The 21759-nt window shown below is 36.2% G+C and overlaps 1 protein-coding gene across 2 annotated transcripts in view; it reads left to right on the plus strand.

Annotated features, from left to right (window-relative positions):
• The window catches only part of LOC128227933 (uncharacterized), a 40543-nt gene extending 26004 nt beyond the window's left edge, over positions 1-14539 (plus strand). Inside the window, exons 9-26 of one of the 2 annotated variants that reach the window (XM_052938885.1) lie at positions 621-845; positions 1679-1830; positions 2036-2201; positions 2705-2906; positions 3754-3903; positions 4335-4561; positions 5608-5680; positions 6614-6736; positions 6976-7094; positions 8847-9022; positions 10382-10468; positions 10689-10865; positions 11113-11170; positions 11609-11798; positions 12398-12519; positions 12916-13097; positions 13640-13933; positions 14379-14539. In XM_052938885.1, the coding sequence (XP_052794845.1) occupies positions 621-845; positions 1679-1830; positions 2036-2201; positions 2705-2906; positions 3754-3903; positions 4335-4561; positions 5608-5680; positions 6614-6736; positions 6976-7094; positions 8847-9022; positions 10382-10468; positions 10689-10865; positions 11113-11170; positions 11609-11798; positions 12398-12519; positions 12916-13097; positions 13640-13933; positions 14379-14397 (2742 nt within the window). In that variant the 3' untranslated portion in view covers positions 14398-14539. The remainder of the gene's footprint in view (positions 1-620; positions 846-1678; positions 1831-2035; positions 2202-2704; positions 2907-3753; positions 3904-4334; positions 4562-5607; positions 5681-6613; positions 6737-6975; positions 7095-8846; positions 9023-10381; positions 10469-10688; positions 10866-11112; positions 11171-11608; positions 11799-12397; positions 12520-12915; positions 13098-13639; positions 13934-14378) is intronic. The other variant, XM_052938886.1, reaches the window with a different exon arrangement.
• The last annotated feature ends 7220 nt before the right edge of the window (positions 14540-21759 follow it).

The following is a 21759-nucleotide window of genomic DNA, read 5'->3' on the forward strand; positions in this document are numbered from 1 at the left end:
TTTTGCAATGATTGTTTCCGAGTAAGCAGTTTCGGAAAAGACAGTTTTATTTAATCATCCCTCTGATTTATTTCGTTAAAAAAAATTATCATAAAGTAGTCCCGGTCGATATTTTATAATTTGGCTCGGAAAGGGATAAACCAATGTGCTTATCTTATTCTTTCTGAGATTTTTTTTAACCTTCAAGCACAAACAAGCCATCAAGCACAAACAAGCCATCGTTGGCGGGGGATATCTTTTCACTGAAAATGCTTGTTAAACCTGTGTTGTAAGGCTAACTGATACTTGCATAAACCACTTTACTCATGGTCTTGTAATGAGTACTTGTCTCATAATGTTGCTCTCTAAAATGAAACACTTGGTACAGTAAGTAGCATTCTGCAACTTCAACAAAAAATAACATGGTTAAATTCAGTGTGTGTCTGATGTGATGATTTTCAAGAAACTTCTCAACTAATATTAAGGCATAAACTTAGTTGGTTAGAAAATAACATATAAAAGTACATAATTATGTGAAATATTTCTGCTGTAAGTATTTTGCTTTTAAGAAGATTGTCTGTACAGTTTCGACAGTCAATTGCACAATACCCATGTTTTACCAACTTTCTCTCACATTGCAGTCCCTGATGTCTGGCTTTGAGGTACTGCTGAAGTTAAACGGGTCAAATTTATTTGTCAATTTCCTGGGACTAACCCTTGGGCCTAGCACAGGCTTGCTGATGAGTGGAACTGGCCTGTGTAGCATGAAGGCTTTCCTGCGCATGGACAGGACTGGGCTTCCCCAACTGACATTTGTGCACCTGATTGATGTCTCTATATGCCTGGCAGAGGCCTTGCAATACATGGTAGGTTGACTGCTTCCAAATTATTTTATATATCATTATGTAACTGTATAAATTTGCTAACCTACTAGGTTTTCACATAATAGATTGATCTATTTTCAACCTAAGATTATAACTATTTTCAATTAATCATGATGTTTTATTGTCTAAATTCTTTCTTTTTTGGTTCTTATTAGATCATGAATCAATTGCAAGGTGAGGTTTTTATGACTGTGTTTGTTCTGGCATCCGCTCATAGTTGGTTTGTTTACAGTCTAGAGAACACAATTTTAAGGTCACTTATCTTGAGGCCACTATTTTAGACGAATACTTATAAAATTGGTCAGACTGAGTACACGCTGGAAATGATTAGAAAACGGACTCCTTTGCCATTAGGCCACAATAGAGATGGATATTTTTACCTTTTAGCAATACATTGATAACATAAATGATAATGCTTATTAACCGATCACACAACAGTGTATCACTGAAAGCCATTGTAAATTGTGGTCTTCAAAGACAATTTTTGGCAAATATCAACATTTGCTGAAAGGTTCCAGTTGTCAGTATCTTAATTTTTAACACCCGTTATGATTTGCCTCTCTTTATTTTGTAATAAAAAAGTGCATTTTACAAACCATGAGCAAAACCCTTTAATGTTCATCCTAGAATCGAATTCAGGTCATTAATGAATATACCTTTTGTTAGGTGAAAAAGTAGGACACAGCTCAAATTATAGATGTATATAGTGACTCAATAGAAATGCCATGGCCAGGGTTCCATATATTCGGTAAGTGATTCAGGGCTCTTGTTCATATATTATGTAAACAAAATTATAACTTATCTTTTATTTTCAGGAACAGAAAAATTGTTTCCATGGAAACCTAACATGTGAAAACCTTGTAGTGGAGAAGTTTGACAATCGTGTGTTAGAGATCAAGGTCACAGACCCAGGCCTCGTCTGCTTCTACCAGCAGCTTCCCTTAGATCATGAAGTCAACATTAAAAGGTAGGTATTGTTATGAATTTAAGTTGAAGGGAGTAAGATTTAATGAGATAAACAAAATGGTAATTAGGTAGAGAGAATCCCTACAAATGCATGCACGCATTCTCTTTGACCAAGGAAACTCAAATTATGTTGGCATAAGTATGACACACAAAATGAATGATCGCTAACTATAACTATGATAAGGTGCTTTCTTTTTCTTCTTTAGACTTCCGTGGTTGGACCCCAATATGTATAAGCCTGGTGGCCTTAAAGAAGTGACGGCAAAGACCGAGGTGTGGGCTCTGGGCTCCACCCTCTGGCAGATGTTTGAGGGCGGGGCCAGTCCGTGGGAGGCCATTAACTCGAAGGGAGGGCGAAGGTCAATTGAAGCGGTGCGTGTTCGTGCTATTGCTGTGTTACTATAAAAGGAGAGGTGTTTAAATGCAGGGCTGTCTGTCAGCTCAGGGGAATGGGAATAAAGCCCTCCCATAGGGAAATTTACCTAGAAAATAGGAACTTTGAATTTACACAAATAATTCTTACAAGGAGTATTTTAAAATAAGTGAATATTTGTGTCATAAAGACATTCACATTGTTATGTAATTATAGTGACGGCATACTGGAGCGAAAAAATGCATATATCTTGGCTAATTTTGCCCAGTTTTAATAAAAACAAATTTTCTTCAAGCTAACCAAACTGGATTTTTTTAGGTGCGGAATAGGATCAAAAACACCTCCCTAAAATGTTTGTGCAAAAAAAACACACTTTACTTTTTTGAGTTTTGTGGTACTATAAATAATGATGGAATAAAAGTATTGTAGTTTAAAAGTTATCTTTCTGATTTGGGAATTCATTAGAAATCATTCTTATTAAAAAATATTGTTGTTATTTAAGGTGCAGCAATTTTTTCTGGTAAATAAAAAAGTACCTCGCTGTCCGAAGTTGCTGAAACTGCAGGCAGATGACTCTGAACCAGTTCAAAAGTACAAACAAGAGTTTTACATGAAGTTGCAATACTGCTGGACATTAGATAGTGAGGAGAGGCCATGCCCAGAGGCACTGCTCAGGACATTCATATCCTGCTTTCAGGAACATTGTAAGCTTTTATAGTACTGTTTGTGTGGGATAAATCCCCTAGCATGAAGCTAAGAACAAATGATGATCATATTCCATTCAAAAGGTTTTTTATTCTGCGCGATAACTGCTAAAACAGCTTGATTGGTATGAGCTTGAGAAATATCCATTAACATTTTCCAGTGACAACCCTTTAAAGTGGCGCTCTTATTCAAAACCAAACATACAGATTATAACAAACATCAATTTTGACTGAAAAAAACTTTAACTACTAACTAAATAATGCCTTTATGGAAAATATTACTGATAACATGATTGTAACCGTGTATTTAAAAGTTCAAAACGCAAGCACATTTCTCTCAATTTAAATTCGGTATCCTTCATAAGAGCCATTGTTTTTGACATTTATTCATCCTTTTTGGAATATTAAACAAAAGTATTAATTTTGTTAATTCAAATTTGGGAGTAAGAATGCATCTTGAAAGAAAACATCAATATTTAGAATGCCATATTATGCTTTAACATCAGAAATTGGAAATATCTTGTCTCATTTGTTTTCTTAATTAAGACTAGAAATGTATAAAGCATGATCATGCAAAGCATTTTCCACCATTAAATGCTTTATATTTTCATAATATAATTAAAAGAAGGAGTTCAAGCTTTAAAAAATAGGGTTTATTATCCTGCCAATGTTCCGGCCATGCTTGCCTTTCTTCAGAGCATTACAAAAAATAGAAAAAGACATCAACGACAAAAACATTAAAAATGACGTCAGAAATGTTTACATATTTTGGCGTATATTTCATTATTTGACATAAAAAAAAATCTGTCATTTTGTTAATCAAAAAAGTTTTATTTTGTCCATACAGCGAGAGAGTACCATGAGTATAGCCAACCAATATACTCTGCCGGCAGCAGTGGGCTATCCAGTATGGACAGTGCGACTACTGAGTTCCTCAATAGTGGATATACGGGCACCTCAAAACCAATACCCAATCTTTCTTGTCTCAACTCTTCAGGTAAATATTTGATATAAAAGGTGCAGTGGTTATATGAACAGGTAAAGTGTGTTATGAACTTCTCAGGTGCAGTGGTTATATGAACTTCTCAGGTAAAGTGGTGATATTAACTCAGGTAGAGTGGTGATTGAAGGCCAGTACACAGATTATTTGTCACCTGGTAGAATCTATACCATATTCTTCTAATGTGAATCAAATACTGGATCAGTCCATCTACCTTTATTCAGATCAGTTTATTTCTTGCTCATATTCTTCCTTTTGAAAATCAATTAAATTGATAACACTGCAGAATTTTCTAACAAAGAACTTTACAGTCAATACTAAAAATGTTAGTTTGAAAGTATTGTCAAGACTCAAGCGTGTAATGTTTGTCTGATATCCGAAAGTTGAATCGTCTGCAGACATTGTACAACCAAGGATAATTATTTCAGATATATTCTCAGATCAAGGTGTGCTACCTTTGGAAGTAGATCTGTCAAAACATGCAACTGATCACCCCACTCCACCAATCCCTCGAGCCCAGGGGGTCGCCGTCAAAACCCCATACCCACCTCATGGGGAACCTTCGGCGGAGGTACACAGAGCTGGCGTAAACCTGCCTTCATTTGTCATTCTAAAAAGAAGGCTTACCATTGACAAAAGCAAACAGCTGGGAAGTGTAAGTATGATAATGGCCTAAAATATCTAAAGAGCATAACATTGAAGTGAGTTAAGAGCATCAGTTAATTTATTTCTTATCTGATAAAAAAATGGTGTAAATAATACATGTACGTGCCTTGGTGACATCAGGTGTGGCATGCAAATAGTTTGACGGTGCACACATGTTACCAGTAACAAGTTTTATTGTAAACATATAGCATTGAACAATATTCTGGCATAAATAGTTTCCTCCCTCAATGAAAATGATGATGCTCTTGTTCATCGTCTGATACCCCTGATACACTACTGCACTTGCTTCGTTGTGAACCGTGGGCGATATAGCTATGAAAATCTTGTAACATCATAAATTAATGAGGCAGTTTCATTGGTTCTGCAAGGAAACGTGTATGGATCTCTGACTCATATATTTATGCACAGACACTCATACTAATGTTTTCCAGTAGAAAAATATTCTGGCGAATTGAACTCAATCCACCTGATCACTACCAATTTTAAACCAGCCACTTAGACAACTCGCCATCGGAGACTTCTGACATTATAGGGTTATTTGAGAGTATTTAATTGTAACATGCGATTTCATTGGAAATAGAGTTGTCTTCCATGTGCCATTCATATTTATATAAAAAAAGATTTTTAACGGTATGTATGAAGTGTAACAGAAGAAAGTAACCATGGTTGCCGATGATGGCCCAGGCTGTAGTCTTCAGGCTTAGATAAACTACTACTTACAATCATAGTGTACAATTATACTATAATATTATATTATAATATGTACATGTATATAGTTAAATCAATGATACTTTGACTCATTTTAGTTGTCACTATTTAAAAACTGTAAATGTATTTCTTGAAGATAATTAGTCTCCATGTAACTATATTCCTACAAGCCATGTGCATTTCTTGTAGAAATGAATAAAAAACTTACTGTTTTTACTTATTTGCATTTAATCAGATTCATAGATCAGTGCACAAGAGATTTATGTCCTTTAAATAGGTTTTGCTTGAATTTGTTGTACTAAGTGCCTTATTTATACCTTTTAACAGGGTTATTATGGTGCAGTTTACAAGGCCACTCTAGATAGGGATGATAATACACCATTATCTGTTGTAGTAAAAGGTAAAAACATACATTTTGAAATTACGAAATATTATCCTGAAATTTGATACTCAATCTCAATACAACAATACACACAGTGTAGTAAATACAATAACTCTGTTTGATTAATGATTTGTTCAGTTATAGTCTGTGATTAATAATAAAAAACCCAGACCAGTTCCTCATAAATCTATCATTATTATGTCCCCTTTTGAAAATTATTTGCAAATTAATGTTGATCGGTCGGTTCCAAAACTGTTGGTAGATCATTATACCATATAAGTATCTATTATGTGTTTTCAGTAGGGATAGCAAATCCAAAACGAGGGCATGCACGTAAGCCAGTAATGAGCTTGCCAAATTACCTGCCATGCAGCATGCACAATATTTTTTCTTGCATATCTAAAATTATCAATTTGTGGAAAAATTGATGTAGAAAACGCACTTTTGTACATTTCACCAAAAAGCGTGTTCGACGTTGTTTAGTGACATCATAAAGTGCAGTAATTTTAAATCACTATTGACGTCAAATAGTTCCTCCAAAAAAATGCGTTTGTACGATTTTTTATTTTCAATTTTGATTAAAAGTCTTGCATACTTGATTACGCTTTATTGAAATGGCATAATATCCTTATTTATAAACCATACAATGAAAGAAATAAGAAGTGGCACGTTGTTGCACGTAATTCATCTTACATGGGGGTGTAAGACGGGTTTTTTTTAGCACTGGTCACATGACTGGAAACTCATTTTTGGTATTCAAGAATTTTTTGTCCTTACAAAACTTCAAGTACAATTTAAATTAGGACCATGAAACTTTGTAGGTTTTCCCTTGACCAGTAGATTTCTCAAATTGTTTAGAGGACAGAAGGTCAAGGCCACAGTCAACAGAATCTCTGACAAAGCAGCACTCAGAGGGGATAATATTGGACAAACATCTCTTTTGATTTTCAGTTTTGAAAGAAGACAAAATTGAGGAGCGATTCAAGTTGGATTTCAAAAAGGAAGCTGAAGTTATGGAGAAACTTGAGCATGAAAACATTGTCAAGTTCTATGGCACCTGCGATAGCATTCATGGTATATTAATACTTTATCATTAATATAATTTAAAAAAGTGTTTGGTATTGGAAAAGAAGAAATTTATTTTTAAGCACAGAACAGGGTGATATTGAACATTTGTAGCATTTGACATGAAATAATTTCTAGTAATGACTTATAATGAGGATTTAAAATTTTACACGAGAGATAATAAATCATGGATTGTTTTCTGAAGATGGCCCTATATATATGTATGGGTTTGTTGTTGTGTGTTGCAGGGTTCTGCCTTGTGATGGACTGCCTGGATCAGTCGCTATACAAGTTTCTGAAATCTCGCGAAAGGTCACAAAACTTAAAAAAAGAGGAAATTTACAAGCTTGCCCTTGATGTTGCCAAGGTAACAAATCTTAATGTTTATTTAGACAATGTTATTTTCACAAATAGTAACTACAAATTTACATAATAGCAAGAAAGGTTCATCTGAACACAATATATATTAATGTTGCAAGTATGTTATTTTTTTCTTCTAATCAATTGAAAACCTATTTCCTTTATATGCCCCCAAAGGTGGGCATATTAAAATCGCACCGTCCGTCCGTCCGTCCGGGTCTGTAACTTTCCCTTGTATGGACAGATTTTAAAATAACTTGCCACATGTGTTTCACATACCAAGACGACGTGTGGCGTGCAAAACTCGTGTCCCTACGTCAAAGGTCAAGGTCACACTTAGTGTTTATTCACAATGGAGTGCTGCATATAAGGACATAGAGTATAGGTTGTCGTGTCCGGGCTGTAACTTTCTCTTGTATGGACAGATTTTAAAATAACGTGCCACATGTGTACCACATACCAAGACGACGTGTCGCGTGCAAGACCCGTGTCCCTACCTCAAAGATCAAGGTCACACTTAGTGTTTATTCACAATAGAGTGCTGCATATAAGTATAGAGTATAGGTTGTCGTGTCCGGGCTGTAACTTTCCCTCGTATGGACAGATTTTAAAATAACATGCCACATGTGTTCCACATACCAAGACGACGTGTCGCGTGCAAGACCCGTGTCCCTATCTCTTAGGTCAAGGTCACACTTAGTGTTTATTCACAATGGAGTGCTGCATATAAGCATAGAGTATAGGTTGTCGTGTCCGGGCTGTAACTTTCCCTCGTATGGACAGATTTTGAAATAACTTGCCACATGTGTTCCACATACCAAGACGACATGTCGCGTGCAAGACCCGTGTCCCTACCTCAAAGGTCAAGGTCACACTTAGTGTTTATTCACAATAGAGTGCTGCATATAAGCTTAGAGTATAGGTTGTCGTGTCCGGGCTGTAACTTTCCCTCGTATGGACAGATTTTGAAATAACTTGCCACATGTGTTCCACATACCAAGACGACGTGTCGTGTGCAAGACCCGTGTCCCTACCTCAAAGGTCAAGGTCACACTTAGTGTCACAATGGAGTGCTGCATATAAGGACATAGCGTATAGGTTGTCGTGTCCGAGCTGTAACTTTCCCTTGTAAGGACAGATTTTAAAATAACTTGCCACATGTGTTCCACATACCAAGACGACGTGTCGCCTGCAAGACCCGTGTCCCTACCTCAAAGGTCAAGGTCACACTTAGTGTTTATTCACAATGGAGTGCTGCATACAAGGACATAGAGTATAGTTTGTCATGTCCGGGCTGTAACTTTCCCTTGTATGGACAGATTTTAAAATAACTTGCTACATGTGTTCCACATACGAAGACGACGTGTCCTGTGCAAGACCCATGTCCCTACCTCTAAGGTGAAAGATACACTAAGTGTTTATTCACAAGGGAATTCTGAATATAAGGACATAACAGTGTAGGTTGTCAAGTATGGGTGGTATTTTTTATGTTCAGAGGAAATTTAAAATAACTTGCCATATGTATTTGACACATAAAGGCAAGATCAACTTTTCATGTACTGACCTTGTTCGTAGGTCAATGTCACATTCGGGGGCATTCGTCACATACTATGACAGCTCTTGTTTTCTAGAATGTAAAGACTGTCTTGACCAATATGATTCTTAAATTTCTTTTATTAGTGTAAGCCTTTGTCGCGGTACTTCATATATTTGAACAAGTAAGAGTCAAAGTTTGATCACCAAGGTTACATTTTTTTAGGGTATGGAATACCTAGAACAGAAGAAAATATTACACTGTGACCTTGCAGCCCGGAATATTCTCCTAACCACTAACCAACAGGCCAAGGTCTGTGACTTTGGCCTGTCCAAGATACTAATGGAAGATAAGGATTACTACAGGAGGCAAAACATGGAGAGGACAATACCTATATACTGGTATGCATATATACGACCCTTTCTAATAAGATCCCTCACCATATGGGCTTGCAAATGTTGATCTGTCTGATGGTTTGTCAGTTAACCATGTCTTGCCTGTGACTGGTAGTGTTGAGAGGTACTGGAGGTCAAAGGCAAAAAAATACAGTCAACAATTTTTAAAAAACTTTTTTCCCCAAAATATCAAGAGAACTTAGTAACAAATGACCTTCATCAGTAGGTTGCCCCCTTGCTTGTAAATGACCCCAATTGTTTTCAGGGGTGGTTGGTCAAAGGTCAAGTCAATAATCATTGGAAAACTTTGCACAATAATTCAAGAATGATTTGACAAAGGACCACAAAATTTCACCCTCTGACCAGTAGATGCCCAATACTGTTCTTTTGGTATGTCAAAGGCCATGTTTACAGTTATCATTGAGTATGAGCATGTACATATGTAGATCTGCAAATTTCAATCAGTAAAGCAGATCTTTCAGCACAATTGTTTGACAGTGGACCGTGGGACTGGACTGATGTGTTGCTCTTGACCAGTTTATGGTCCCTACTGTTTTTTTATGTTAATGGATGCAAGATTACCAGTGTCCTGAAAACTAAGCTTGACAGTGACTAGAGAATGTGTTGACAGAGGACCATGAAACTTCAGTAATATGTTGCGTTTGACTTAGTAATACCCTTGTTAATTATGGAGTCAGTATCTGTAGGTCAAAAGTCAAGGTCATGGTCATCAATAATACATTAATGCTGTTAAGCAAATGTTTCTGACAAAGTGATGGTCAGAGGGTATAAAATTTTACACATTTCTCTTGATTTTGAAAACTTTGTCAGCACAACAACTTGGTGAAGGATGTAGACCATTTAACTCAATTATTTTGTTGCCCTTCATCAGAAGATGACCCCTATTGTTTTAAGGAATAGCAGATCAAGGTCAAGATCAATGTGAATTACTGTCTTGTTAAAACATATTTATGTAGTCTAGCAAAACTTTCTGACAAGAAGAACTCTGGGGCATATATTATTGTTATCTTCTGTTAAAATCATAAATTACAATATATGTTTGGTTCAAAGATGCCAGTTTGAAATATCCAAAACAGTTTCCTTTTTCTAAAATGGTGGTATCATTCTGTCTTATGATAAACAACTATATGTATTAAATAAAAAAATATGAAAAAAAATAGCTTAGAGTTCTATATGCCAGCAACATTAGGCTGAAACCTCAGTGTTGATGATAACTGAAAGAGCATTTAAGCTACCGGTATTCAAATAAATATTTGTATGTTAAGGTACTCCTATATAAAGCGGGCTCTTGTTTTAAAATAGTTTTGTGTACACAATACGCAATGTTTTGTATGTTTAACACAGGTCTGCTCCCGAGTGGACCCATTCCAAACGTGTTTCCTCAAAGTCTGATGTCTGGAGTTATGGAGTTGTACTCTGGGAAATGTTCAGGTGGGCAAAGGTTTTATTTCATTATTTATGGATGTGTGTGAGAAAGAGATGATAATAGAGGGTCTTAATATATAACGGTGTTCATAATGTTAAAGAATTGTTGACAAACACGGCTGTACAAAATACTTTTAGAAAAAAAACCTCAAAAGTGTATAATATATTTATGGAATGCTTATGGAAACAGAGGCACCATATGTTTGGATACTATTCTGTTTGGTAGTTATGGCAATGATCCAAAGATGAACAGTATCAACCCCAATGACTTTGTCGCCAAGCTGATAAAAGGGGATCGACTCCAGCGTCCGAGAAATTGCCCAGACCATTTCTACCAGTTCATGCTTCAGTGTTGGGACAAAGACCCAGAGAGGAGACCAACTTTTACCATGTGCAGAGATAGGTTAGTTTATACTAATTTCATTTACATGTAAACTCTAGCACAGACTATTTTGATGAAAGCTGCTAGCTTATAGAAGCATATTGTGTCTGTTCCCTTGACTCAAACTAGTATTAATGTGAGATAGTAATATGAGTGATTAATGACTATGTGGAATGTTTATTGCGCTAACATGATATATTACAGATGAAGTGTTATTCGAACATTCACAATATAATTGACCAAGACGATTTATTTCTTTTGTTGACAGGCTTGATGAACAGCTTTCTTCAAATGTCCAGGTGGACGACAAAAATTGCCTTGGAAAGGTATTGTTACTGCACCTTGCAATTTTTTAATATAAATTGTTAAGATACAGTCTTTAAAGTCGTCAAATTTGGAATGCAGTTAGTATTTAACTGGGGTAAAATTGTAGGCTGAATATTTCCGCCACATTACTACTATTACAATCATTTGAAGTTCCTCGGACTGAATTTGAAACAGTTTTCTGATCAGTGCTTAAAAGCAGCATTTACTAGAATAATTATGGGAGCACCTGACACATTAAAATCGTGGAATTCATGTGTTGATTTCATTGGCAATTTATTTCTAACCAATCAATGAGATTTTCTATTAATAATTGAATATAGTCACAAATATGGTAGAAACACGGAATCAATTTAATATATATTTATACTACCATAATGAAATTGTATGAAACTGACCAATATTTATTATATCAATTAACCCATTTCAACACAAAACAGGGTGATTTTGGAGCTGTTTACAAGCACCAGTGGTGTGGTCAAGAAGTTGCAGTGAAGATTTGCACATCTCCTCCTGATTATGCGAGGTTTAAAAGAGAATTCACTCTTCTCGAGAAGTTAAAGAATAGAAGCCCAGACAAGAATGGGCATCCGAACATTGTCATGTTTATTGGACTCAAGGAGCTAGATGGTAGGATTTCAAACCAAATTTTAAAATTCTCATTTACGTCAATCTGTCAAAAACCTCCTGCCCCAATGTTTTAACTTGGCGAGAAGTGGTTGAAAGTCAGGATAACAGCACCCCTTGCTTTTAATTTAAGAAAAGAAATGAAAATCAAATTTACCCACCCTCCCCATTTAATTTTTTTTTTAAATTCTCATTTACGTCAATCTGTCAAAAACCTCCTGCCCCAATGTTTTAACTTGGCGAGAAGTGGTTGAAAGTCAGGATAACAGCACCCCTTGCTTTTAATTTAAGAAAAGAAATGAAAATCAAATTTACCCACCCTCCCCATTTAAAAAAAATATGTTTGGATGAGAATTTTGTGTTTCTTTTGGTTTTCTACGGGTTTGGGAAAGTAGTGCCGAAACTATGTGCAATTTTAAAGAAACTGATATCATATATTTATAACATGTTTTTAAGTTTATAACATTTCTTAATGATTTGTAATATCATTTGCATATTCATTGCTTAAAATCGTTATTTATAGTACCAATAACAAATACTTCCAGATTACATTTATCACAAATGAACTTAAACTGCGAATTCATGGAGTTCTTATTTTTCAGACCCACATGTTAAGTTTGCCTACATGATGGAGCTTATGAAAAATGGCTGCCTTTCTGATTACCTGAAAGAGCCAAAAATGTTGTATGATAGCAAAATGAAGTGCCTTATAGACATTGCTCAGGTAACTTCATGTTTGTTAGGAATCTTTTAAAAATGACATGTTGACTGGTTGAACTGATTTATTTTAAACTTAATTGTAAAGAGGAGTAAAAGAATCAAGTTGATATTTATTATCTTAAAGTCATTGTTTTGCTATTGGGTAAACATCCGGGGAACGTTTCAGTAAAGATCTTACATGTAGTTGATTTTCGTCATAGATTGAAATAATCATTGTCATAGTGTCCATATTTTGCTATATATTTGTGTGAATTGAACTCTTGCAAACATTAAAAATAAACATGAAGTTAATATTAAGAAACCGTGTGAGTGTGCCCCTCTGGTTGCATTTACCACTTGAGAACACTCTTTTTAAAGTAATTTTGCTTCAATAAAAAAACTCTTCACAAAATTCTTCCAGGGAATGGAATTTCTTTATGACAACATCATTATTCACTGTGACTTGACGGCAAGGAATGTGTTATTGACATCTGACCTCACAGCAAAGGTGGCGGACTTTGGTTGGGCGAAGGAACTGGAGAATGATTGTGAAAACAGTACATACAGGAGGACTGATTCTCAGTTTAAACTACATGTATTATGGTAATGATGATGATTGTGCAGTATTTGATATTTCTCTAATCGCAGCATTCTGTTTTGAAGAGATGGTCCAAAGGTTTTAAAACACTGGTGTTGTCCGAGTCTGGCTGACAGCAGAGTCAAGCAAAGACTTCATGTTTTGCTTTACTATTTTATTTTACATATCCTCAAAACTTGTTTCACATGCTATAGTTTACAATATACATGTTTTTAGCAATTTCCACTTACATCTAGCAAAATAATTGTGAAATAACTTTTACCTATGTTTCGTCCATTTATCTTTGGTTCTTCTCTATCTGTGTCTTTGTAATATTTGTTTAGTTGAGTACATAAACCTTGGATAACTGCAGCTCTTAAAAACTCATTTTTGTGTTCTTTTGAGAAAATAATTTTGAAACCCATAAAATTTTAAATACCATTACGTAATCACCTGCCCATCCTTCTGTTTGTCTGTTCATCCATCCATTGGTCTATCCGTCCTGTCCACATGCTGTTTTGTTAATAATTTACATGATTATTGATTTGTTTATCATTCATATCTACAGGGCTCCTCCAGAGGTTCGTAGCGGGACATACTGTCGGCAGTCAGACATCTGGAGTTTCGGCGTTGTGTGCTTAGAGGTCTTCTTGGATGGAGGAACCCCAAGGTTAACCAAACCATCCCAACCCTCCCCAGGCTCCGATCCACAGGAGGAGCATTGGGCACGCCTCGCTCAGAACGAGAGATTCCCGAAACCTTTGACCTGCCCCGATGAGGTTTACGAGATCATGAAGCTGTGCTGGCAGAGTGATCCACAAAAGAGAATATCATTCAGAGAAATTGTTAAGAAATTGACTAGGTATATTTTTCATTTTACAGTGAATAGTACTGCATGTGGGTTTGGTTTGTGGTCACCAAGCTAGACAAGTGGGTTATCTCCGGGTTCTCCGGTTTCCCCCACAACACAAGACCACACTATTGCGTAAAATCGTGCCAACGAGAGTGACAAATATAATGTTGTAATAACTTGGTTCACAATCGTTGTAAAATAAATATGTTTAAACTTCAATAATACTGTAGTCAACCTAACTTAAAAGTATGTGCAGGTGGATTTAAAATAGTTTCCTTAGTTAAGATAAAAAAATAGTTATGATATTTTACCGGTCAACTTCCACTAAAGCAAAATAAACTTGTTGAATTTTTGAATATAGTTCATAAGAGCAAAGCAAACAGAAGGAAAAAATGTGAATAATAACAATGAATGAAATTGAATGTAGTCACAATGACTTGTGTGTTATTTTCAGGATCAGGGCTTCTCAATAGGTCACCACCAGAGAAACTGATGTGACCCTATTTTGGAGATATCCCTGAAATGAACAGGGTTTTGCCTGGGACCAATAACAAACTCCAGGTTTAGCTTATCTCAGCTCAAACATCCATAATGCTCTTTCTAGGAGATATACCTGTGAAATTAATAGTTGTTATCATTCAGTTCTATGTGTGTGATTTCATTGTATAACATCATATTAAGAAACGTGGAAATTGGTCTAGTATCTTGCCATACTCAATTTTATCTGAACAAACTTTCAAGCAGGCTATGATAGATATTTGTTAATATTTTTGGAGGTTTTCTTTAATTGAATATAACATATTGTTATGAATTCGTATTTTCATATTTCTTGATTAAAGCTGTGTTTTTGTTGTAAATGTGAATACCTGAACAAGACTCATGTTTCCAGACAACACCACATATTTTCATTGTGATGAAAGACTGTTAAGTGCTACAATACTAATCATTGGAAAGCCCTGTGATATTGTCTAAGATATGTGATGCTATTTAATTGTTTGTTAAAGGGACATATTTCTTTATTGAATTCTCTTTAAGAATTGTTTTGTAGGCAAAAGCTACTCTGTCAGTCACATTGATGATAGGTTTTTTTAATCATTTAACTATTTGCATCACAAAATAAATGTCAGTAAAGAAACCCTTACTTCCCTACTTTTTGCTCTTAATATCTATTTTCCCTTCTTTTTTAAAAATATACTTCCTCACTTTTATCCCATTTGTTGTTATTGTCTCACTGTAAAAAGCCTGAGTAGGAATCCTGGAGTCCTTGTGTATCACCAAAATTTTGAACCAGAGTCAAAACACTGAAATTTCAGAAAATGTTACCCAGCAAATGAAGTTTTTTCATCTGGGGATTTAATTTATATCGGTACCAGAAAGGCGAGTAATGGTCCTTAAATTGGGACATGTGTTCTGTACATACATGACATTGTATTGCATACAAGACCTACTTACCCCATAATATCAAAGTTCCAGGGTCATACTAAGAGTTTAACCATATGGAATGCTGCAGATATGCACAATATATAGAGTTTATTTGGTCCTGTTCAGGGGGGGCGGTTACTCTGTCATGCCGGAGATATTTGAAATTACTATGCATGTATGTTTTGGTCACATTAAGAATGACGTGTTCACATGCAGACCTAACATCTACCCGCTTACAGCATCACTCCTCCACACTCTGACGTCAGTCTCATTCGGGCATGGATATGCTTTAGGTTATGATAGCTCTTCTTATTATAGGCATTATCATAATTGCATAATTGTTTTAACTGGCTCTAACATCGTCCTGTTATTAATTCTTTAGTTTCTAACTGCCTATGGGAAAAATATGATATTAAGATTATTAACAGTATTATACAGCCATCACCACCTTCACTTTAAATTTTTATCAGCATGTGATGTTTGTGCACTGTTTATTTTAAAGCACATTCTTGACAATGGGTAGACATGTCCCTTGCTTTTGTGACAAGGATGAAAGATCCGTCGGACCGTCCGTCGCGCCTCATAACTCAATAAATATTATGGACAAGTATTTTTAAAATAACTTGCCACATGTGTTCGGCATACCAAGACACTGTCGCGTGCAAGAACGTAGTCTTCCTACCTCTAAGGTCAAGGTCCACCTTAGGGTTTATTCCATTGGAATGCTGCAATAAGGACCATAGCAGTATAGGTTGTCGTGTCCTGGGCTGTAGACTTTCGCCTTGTACTGACAGATTTTTAAATAACACTTGTCCCAGGTGTTCGGCTACCAAGAACGACGTGTCGCGTGCAAGAAACCCGTGTCCTTAATTTTCCCTATCTCTTAGGTCAAGGTCACACTTAGTGTTTATTTCACAATGGAATTGCTGCATATAAGGACATGAGTCAATAGGTATTCGTGTCCCGGTCTGTAACTTTCCCTTGTATGGACAAGATTTACAATACTTTGCCACATGTGTTTCAACATACCAAGACGAAAGACGTGTCGCGTGCAGAGAACCATGTCCCCTACCTCTAATAGTCCCGGTCACACATTAGGTGTTTATTCCCAATGGGTTTGCTGCATATAAATGACATAGAGTAATGGTTGTTCGTGTCCAGGCTGTTACTTTCTCTATTTATGGACAGATTTTAAAATAACTTGCCACATGTTTTCGCATACAAGAACGACGTGTTCGCGTGCCAAGATCCGATGTCCCTATTTCTGGTCAGGTCACACGTTAGTGTTTATTCACAATGGAATGCTGCTATAAGGACATAGATATAGGGTTGTCCGTGTCCGGGCTGTAACTTTCCCTTGTATGGACATATTAAAATACTTAGCACATTGTTTGATTTACCAAGAAGACGTGTGTCGGGAGCAAGACCCGTGTCCCTACCTTCCAAGGTCAAGGTCACACTTAGGTGTGGATTCACATGGATGCTGCATATAAGGACATAGAGTATAGGTTGTCGTGTCTCGGGCTGTAACTTTCCCTTGTAGGGACAGAATTTTAAAATCACTTGCCACATGTGTTCGACATACCAAGACAACGTGTCGCGGTGGCAAGAATCGTGTCCCTACCTTCTAAGGTCCAAGGTCACACTTAGGTGTTTATTCACAATGTAAGTGCTGCATATAAGGATCAAGAGTATGTTGTTATGTCGCTGTAACTTTTTTCTTGTATGGACATATTTTAAAATTACTATCACGATGTTTTGCGACATACCAAGATGACATGTCACGTGCAAGACAATGTCCCTACCTCTAAGGTGACAGATACACTAGTGTTTATTCACAATGGAATGGCTGAATCGGACATAATAATGTAGATTGTGCAGTATGGTGGTATTTTTTTATGTTTCAGAGGCACTTTAAATACTTGTCCGTATGTAATTTGTTAATCTTTAACTTTTCCATGTACTGACCTTGTTCCTAGGTCAATGGCACATTCGGGGGCATTCGTCACATACTGTGACCAGCTCCTTGATGTTGATGGTTGAGTAAATAACTTGTTATAAACGGAGAACAACTCGATACATTGTTTTAAATTGTTTCATAAATGAAGATTATTTAAGGGCTGAATTTCATTTTGATTTGATCAAACGCTTGTGTTTTATTTGAATTTGATTTGATTGCCTGCTAGCTGTTCCTCCATTTCATACTGGTCTGAATACAGACAGACCTTTATAAGATTTAACAGCCTATGTCAATATCACTGACATTTTCTGTACTTTCTACGAGAACGTGTACTTCAAAGACCGATTGGAGAGCCAATCATTTGTAACATCGCCTTTGAGAATATTGCTTGCTCATGTTCCTACTACACAAGCCTGTGCCCCGACCTGCAGCTCAACCACGCACTACACAAAACAATATCAGTCCGTGCCATATGCCTGTTTAGGTACGTACTTGGATATGGGCCTACTTGTTTTGACTGATTTGTCATCCTTTTTCTGTTGTTTCACTATCTATGTTTTATAACATATATTTTGGTTTATGGTCCTCCAAGTATCTTATATCTGATACTCACTGATTATATCAGTCCCATTGACATGAATAAAAAAAAAAAAAAACACAAAAACAATACCTAACTTTAAAAATAGAACAACAAAAAGTAAAAAATTACATAATAGCCACTTCATTAATTTCAAGGATTTTTCATTGTTCTGTTTTTCTGCTTTATTGGATATTACTCAATAACAGTAAGACATTACATACTACTTCTAGTGTCATCCATCATACTCAGAATATATCACTGATCTGACCATACAATTAATCATATATATCACTATATCAGACCATACAATGAAATCATATATAATCACATGAAGCATCCATACAATTATCCTATATATTACTGATCATCCATGACACTTGAATCATATATATCACATGATCAGCCACACAATAATCATATACATCACTGATGCCGATCCTATACATTATCATATATCTCAATTGATCGTACCTCGCAGTTAACGCCGATCCAATGATCTACATACCAGTAATCATTTATATCCGGTTGATCATGACGCTACACTTTAATCAGTACCACTCACTGTGGATCACCCTACAATCAAATCCTATATCGGGGGTCAGCGTGATCATCCAGTACAGATTATCATAATACATCACTGATCATTCATAATTAATATAAATATCACTTGATCATTGCCATAGCATTGATCATATATATCACTGATACGTACAGACCCATTTAACACCATACCAATGATCATACATCCCGATAAGTCATTTATATGTGCGACTAGGGGGGCATCACTGTCATAGCATACCCAGTAGCTGCATATATCGTCACTGATACATTACATACCGTATTATGCATACAGGTGAGGCCCATATAAGGAGAAGTTGAGTCAGCGAGGTCTTCCAGTGTCGCGATTGGTACGATTTTTGCGCTCGAAAATCTTCAGAAGTTCGAACAGTATGATGTTTCGCTATCTCAGGACAAAAACCCAAAGGCAAGATCTCGGCATAGTCGCGAATCTTTGGAGCGTGGAGCCTTGCGTTATTATTTTTATCATCGGTTGGTAATGTATACTGCTCTTGTGTGTTGTACAACCACATACATGTCCAATTTATAGTCCTCTATCATGAACTAGAACAACCTACTCAGATCACGGATTTAGGACAATGAAACACTGGGCAAGCCAAATAGATATTTCGTTCCGCGGATTTACTCGCTCGCTATATTTTGTAAGAAATGTAAAAACAAGATATGTTTTTTTTTTTTGTGCGCGCCGCACCGGTGCCATATTTGTGATGAGCCAGCGAAGCAATGTTTTTCAGGGTAATAATTTTTTTTAAAGGCTAAGAAGTAAGCTGTATAATTTGGTCTACGCTAGTTTGGTCGTGTTTTTGTAAAGGGAAGTTACGATGCATAGTGTTTTTTATACTGTATATCGATCTGTTTAGCTGGCTTCATGAAATTCGATCGCTAAAATGGCGGCTTCCGTATATAAAACAATGTGCTCAAAGTTTGGTGATTAAAGTCTTATTGTTTGGACAATAAAATATGTTTTGAGCATGCGTGTTAATCATTTTGAGGGGTCTCATGCACTAAAGAGCATTATTTTAAATCATCATTATGCTAAAGCGTGTGTATCCTAAGACTGGGTAGCGATTGATATTGCATAATATAGTGACGTCGTTTTGAATGTGGAAAATCGACAGTTCAACTGCAACTTGGAACTTGAGTCATTGTTTGGTCCGAATTGATTGTATCATAGGCTCATTTTTGATCAAATTCTGACAAACGACAGTTTTGAGCACAAGTATCTTTTCACAAATAGCGATATAAAACACTGTCTGGAATAGCCTCAACATAAGTAAGCCTAAGTTTATCACTTATATTTTGTTTTTGATGTGCAGCAAAACCGGGATGGTAATGCACTTCTCATTGTAACCGAGTTTTTGTTCCCCCCCCCCTGGGGGGGCTGTTGCCCCGCCCCCCTTCTCCCTTGTTCCAGTGGTATAGACGGGACAGCAGAGGCAGTTGGGTGGCTGTGTGTTTTTACCTTTCAGGTGGTCCCTCGCATGGCCAGTGAATGTGGTTTTGTCTTCATATTAAAGAGTCGGGATGGGCCTACACATAGGTAATTCAGGGTTTTTTGCAGGGCCATTTGGCAGGGGTTTTACACCACAATTGTGTCCCTGCATGTTCGGGTATTTTACCCATGGGGGTGTTTTAGAGATGATCGGAAGTGCCAACTTCCCGCTGCTAATTCCGACTTGGGGGGGGGGCAAATGCCAAAATGGTGGCTGGTGCATAAAAACATCTGAAATAACGCAAAAAACGTACTCTTAAAATCACCCTTGTTCTTTATTGTTTTAATAAGCACTTGTCATTGGCATTTCCTGTTATATAAAAACAAATTTAGTCCTATGTTATATGGAGTCTGATGTTTTAGTGATGATCCTGTGTAGTGATCATTCTTTTACAAATCCCAAATCAATCCTAATTATGTCCTAATGACAGGTGTGCATATGATGTTAAACTGATCAGGTAATTGTATAGTAAGTCGTTTCAGAACTTTTTTAAGCTAAAGCGAATGTTTTTTCTTATTATGAATATTATGTCATATGATTTAATGTCATATTAAAGTGACTTTTAATTATATAGAGAAATTAGCTTAGCCATATAATGTTTGTGTACTTAAACACGGGATGAATAAATAGCGTATGTATTCCCCAATGTCCTGCATGGATATTCAGTTCAAGATTGCATTACAATGGGTATAGGGCAATTATTTTGAACAATCTTTCTATTTATTTTCCTCTAAAGGAAAAATATATTTTTCGCTCTGTCGCTCGCGTGTCGGATTTTATGAATACTGGACAAGGAAATTTTTTTTTTTTTTTTTTTTTCGTCGCTCGGCTCCACCTCTAATTTGGTGTGGCCTGTATAGAAACACATAGAATTCCTGATTATTGGCAACTTACAGAAGAATTGGAGCTTTGTATGATATGCAATGTTGTTTTGGAAGCTGATTTTTTTATCTTCTGAAGTTGTCAGTTATGCCATTTTTTTTTTGTTGTTTTCAACTAAAAATGAGCCCCCAATTTCTTAATAAACCATAGTTAGTACATAGCGCTTAAGTATACACCTTTCATTGGTCAACTTACTCCTTTAACAACCAGAAATTAATTATTGGTTATTACTTGTTAATGATGAGATTGGATAAACTGTTAAAGACAACACATACTAATATAAAATATAGTGTGCTGAGCTTGATCTTGTTATAAATGCTAGTTGACAAATTTTTGTATGAGAAAATGGATGTTCTCTTTTCCAGGTAATGGAGCGTGGAAGATGGTTTAGTTTCTAGGAGCGGATCCAGGCTGATCCTGTGTCTCCTCCCAAACTGTTCTTTAGGGGGCAACATCACAAAGGCCTCTGGGATTCCTGCCCGCAATGTAATAGCCGTCATCCGGACAGTCGAAGGGTAGGTTTAATATGCATTTTAGGGAATATTTTATTTTCATAAGTCCAACAAAAAGACCCCTGTGTTTTTCCGTGGTAACATGGCGAAAAAAAAAAAGGTCGGTCCGGTCGGATTTTTTTTTTTCTTTTTACAGTTTTCGATTTCATGTAATTTTGTTGCATCAAATCAATATATTACTGTGTGGAAGAAGCTTTTCGCGACATTTTTTTTAACGTTTTTAATTGAATGCTTTTTACGTGTTTAATACTCGACTAAAATTGTTCCATTATTATATAGACTACATCTCAAGCTGCTATTGTTCGATATATTTCTTGACATGTTTGACTTCACATCTCTAGTGTATCTATGGGGCGCAAAGAGGGTACGTTACATTGTTCTGATTAGCTTGTGTATGCGAAGCAGTT

Source organism: Mya arenaria, chromosome 3 (genome assembly GCF_026914265.1).
Source record: "Mya arenaria isolate MELC-2E11 chromosome 3, ASM2691426v1".
Classification (NCBI taxonomy): domain Eukaryota; kingdom Metazoa; phylum Mollusca; class Bivalvia; order Myida; family Myidae; genus Mya; species Mya arenaria.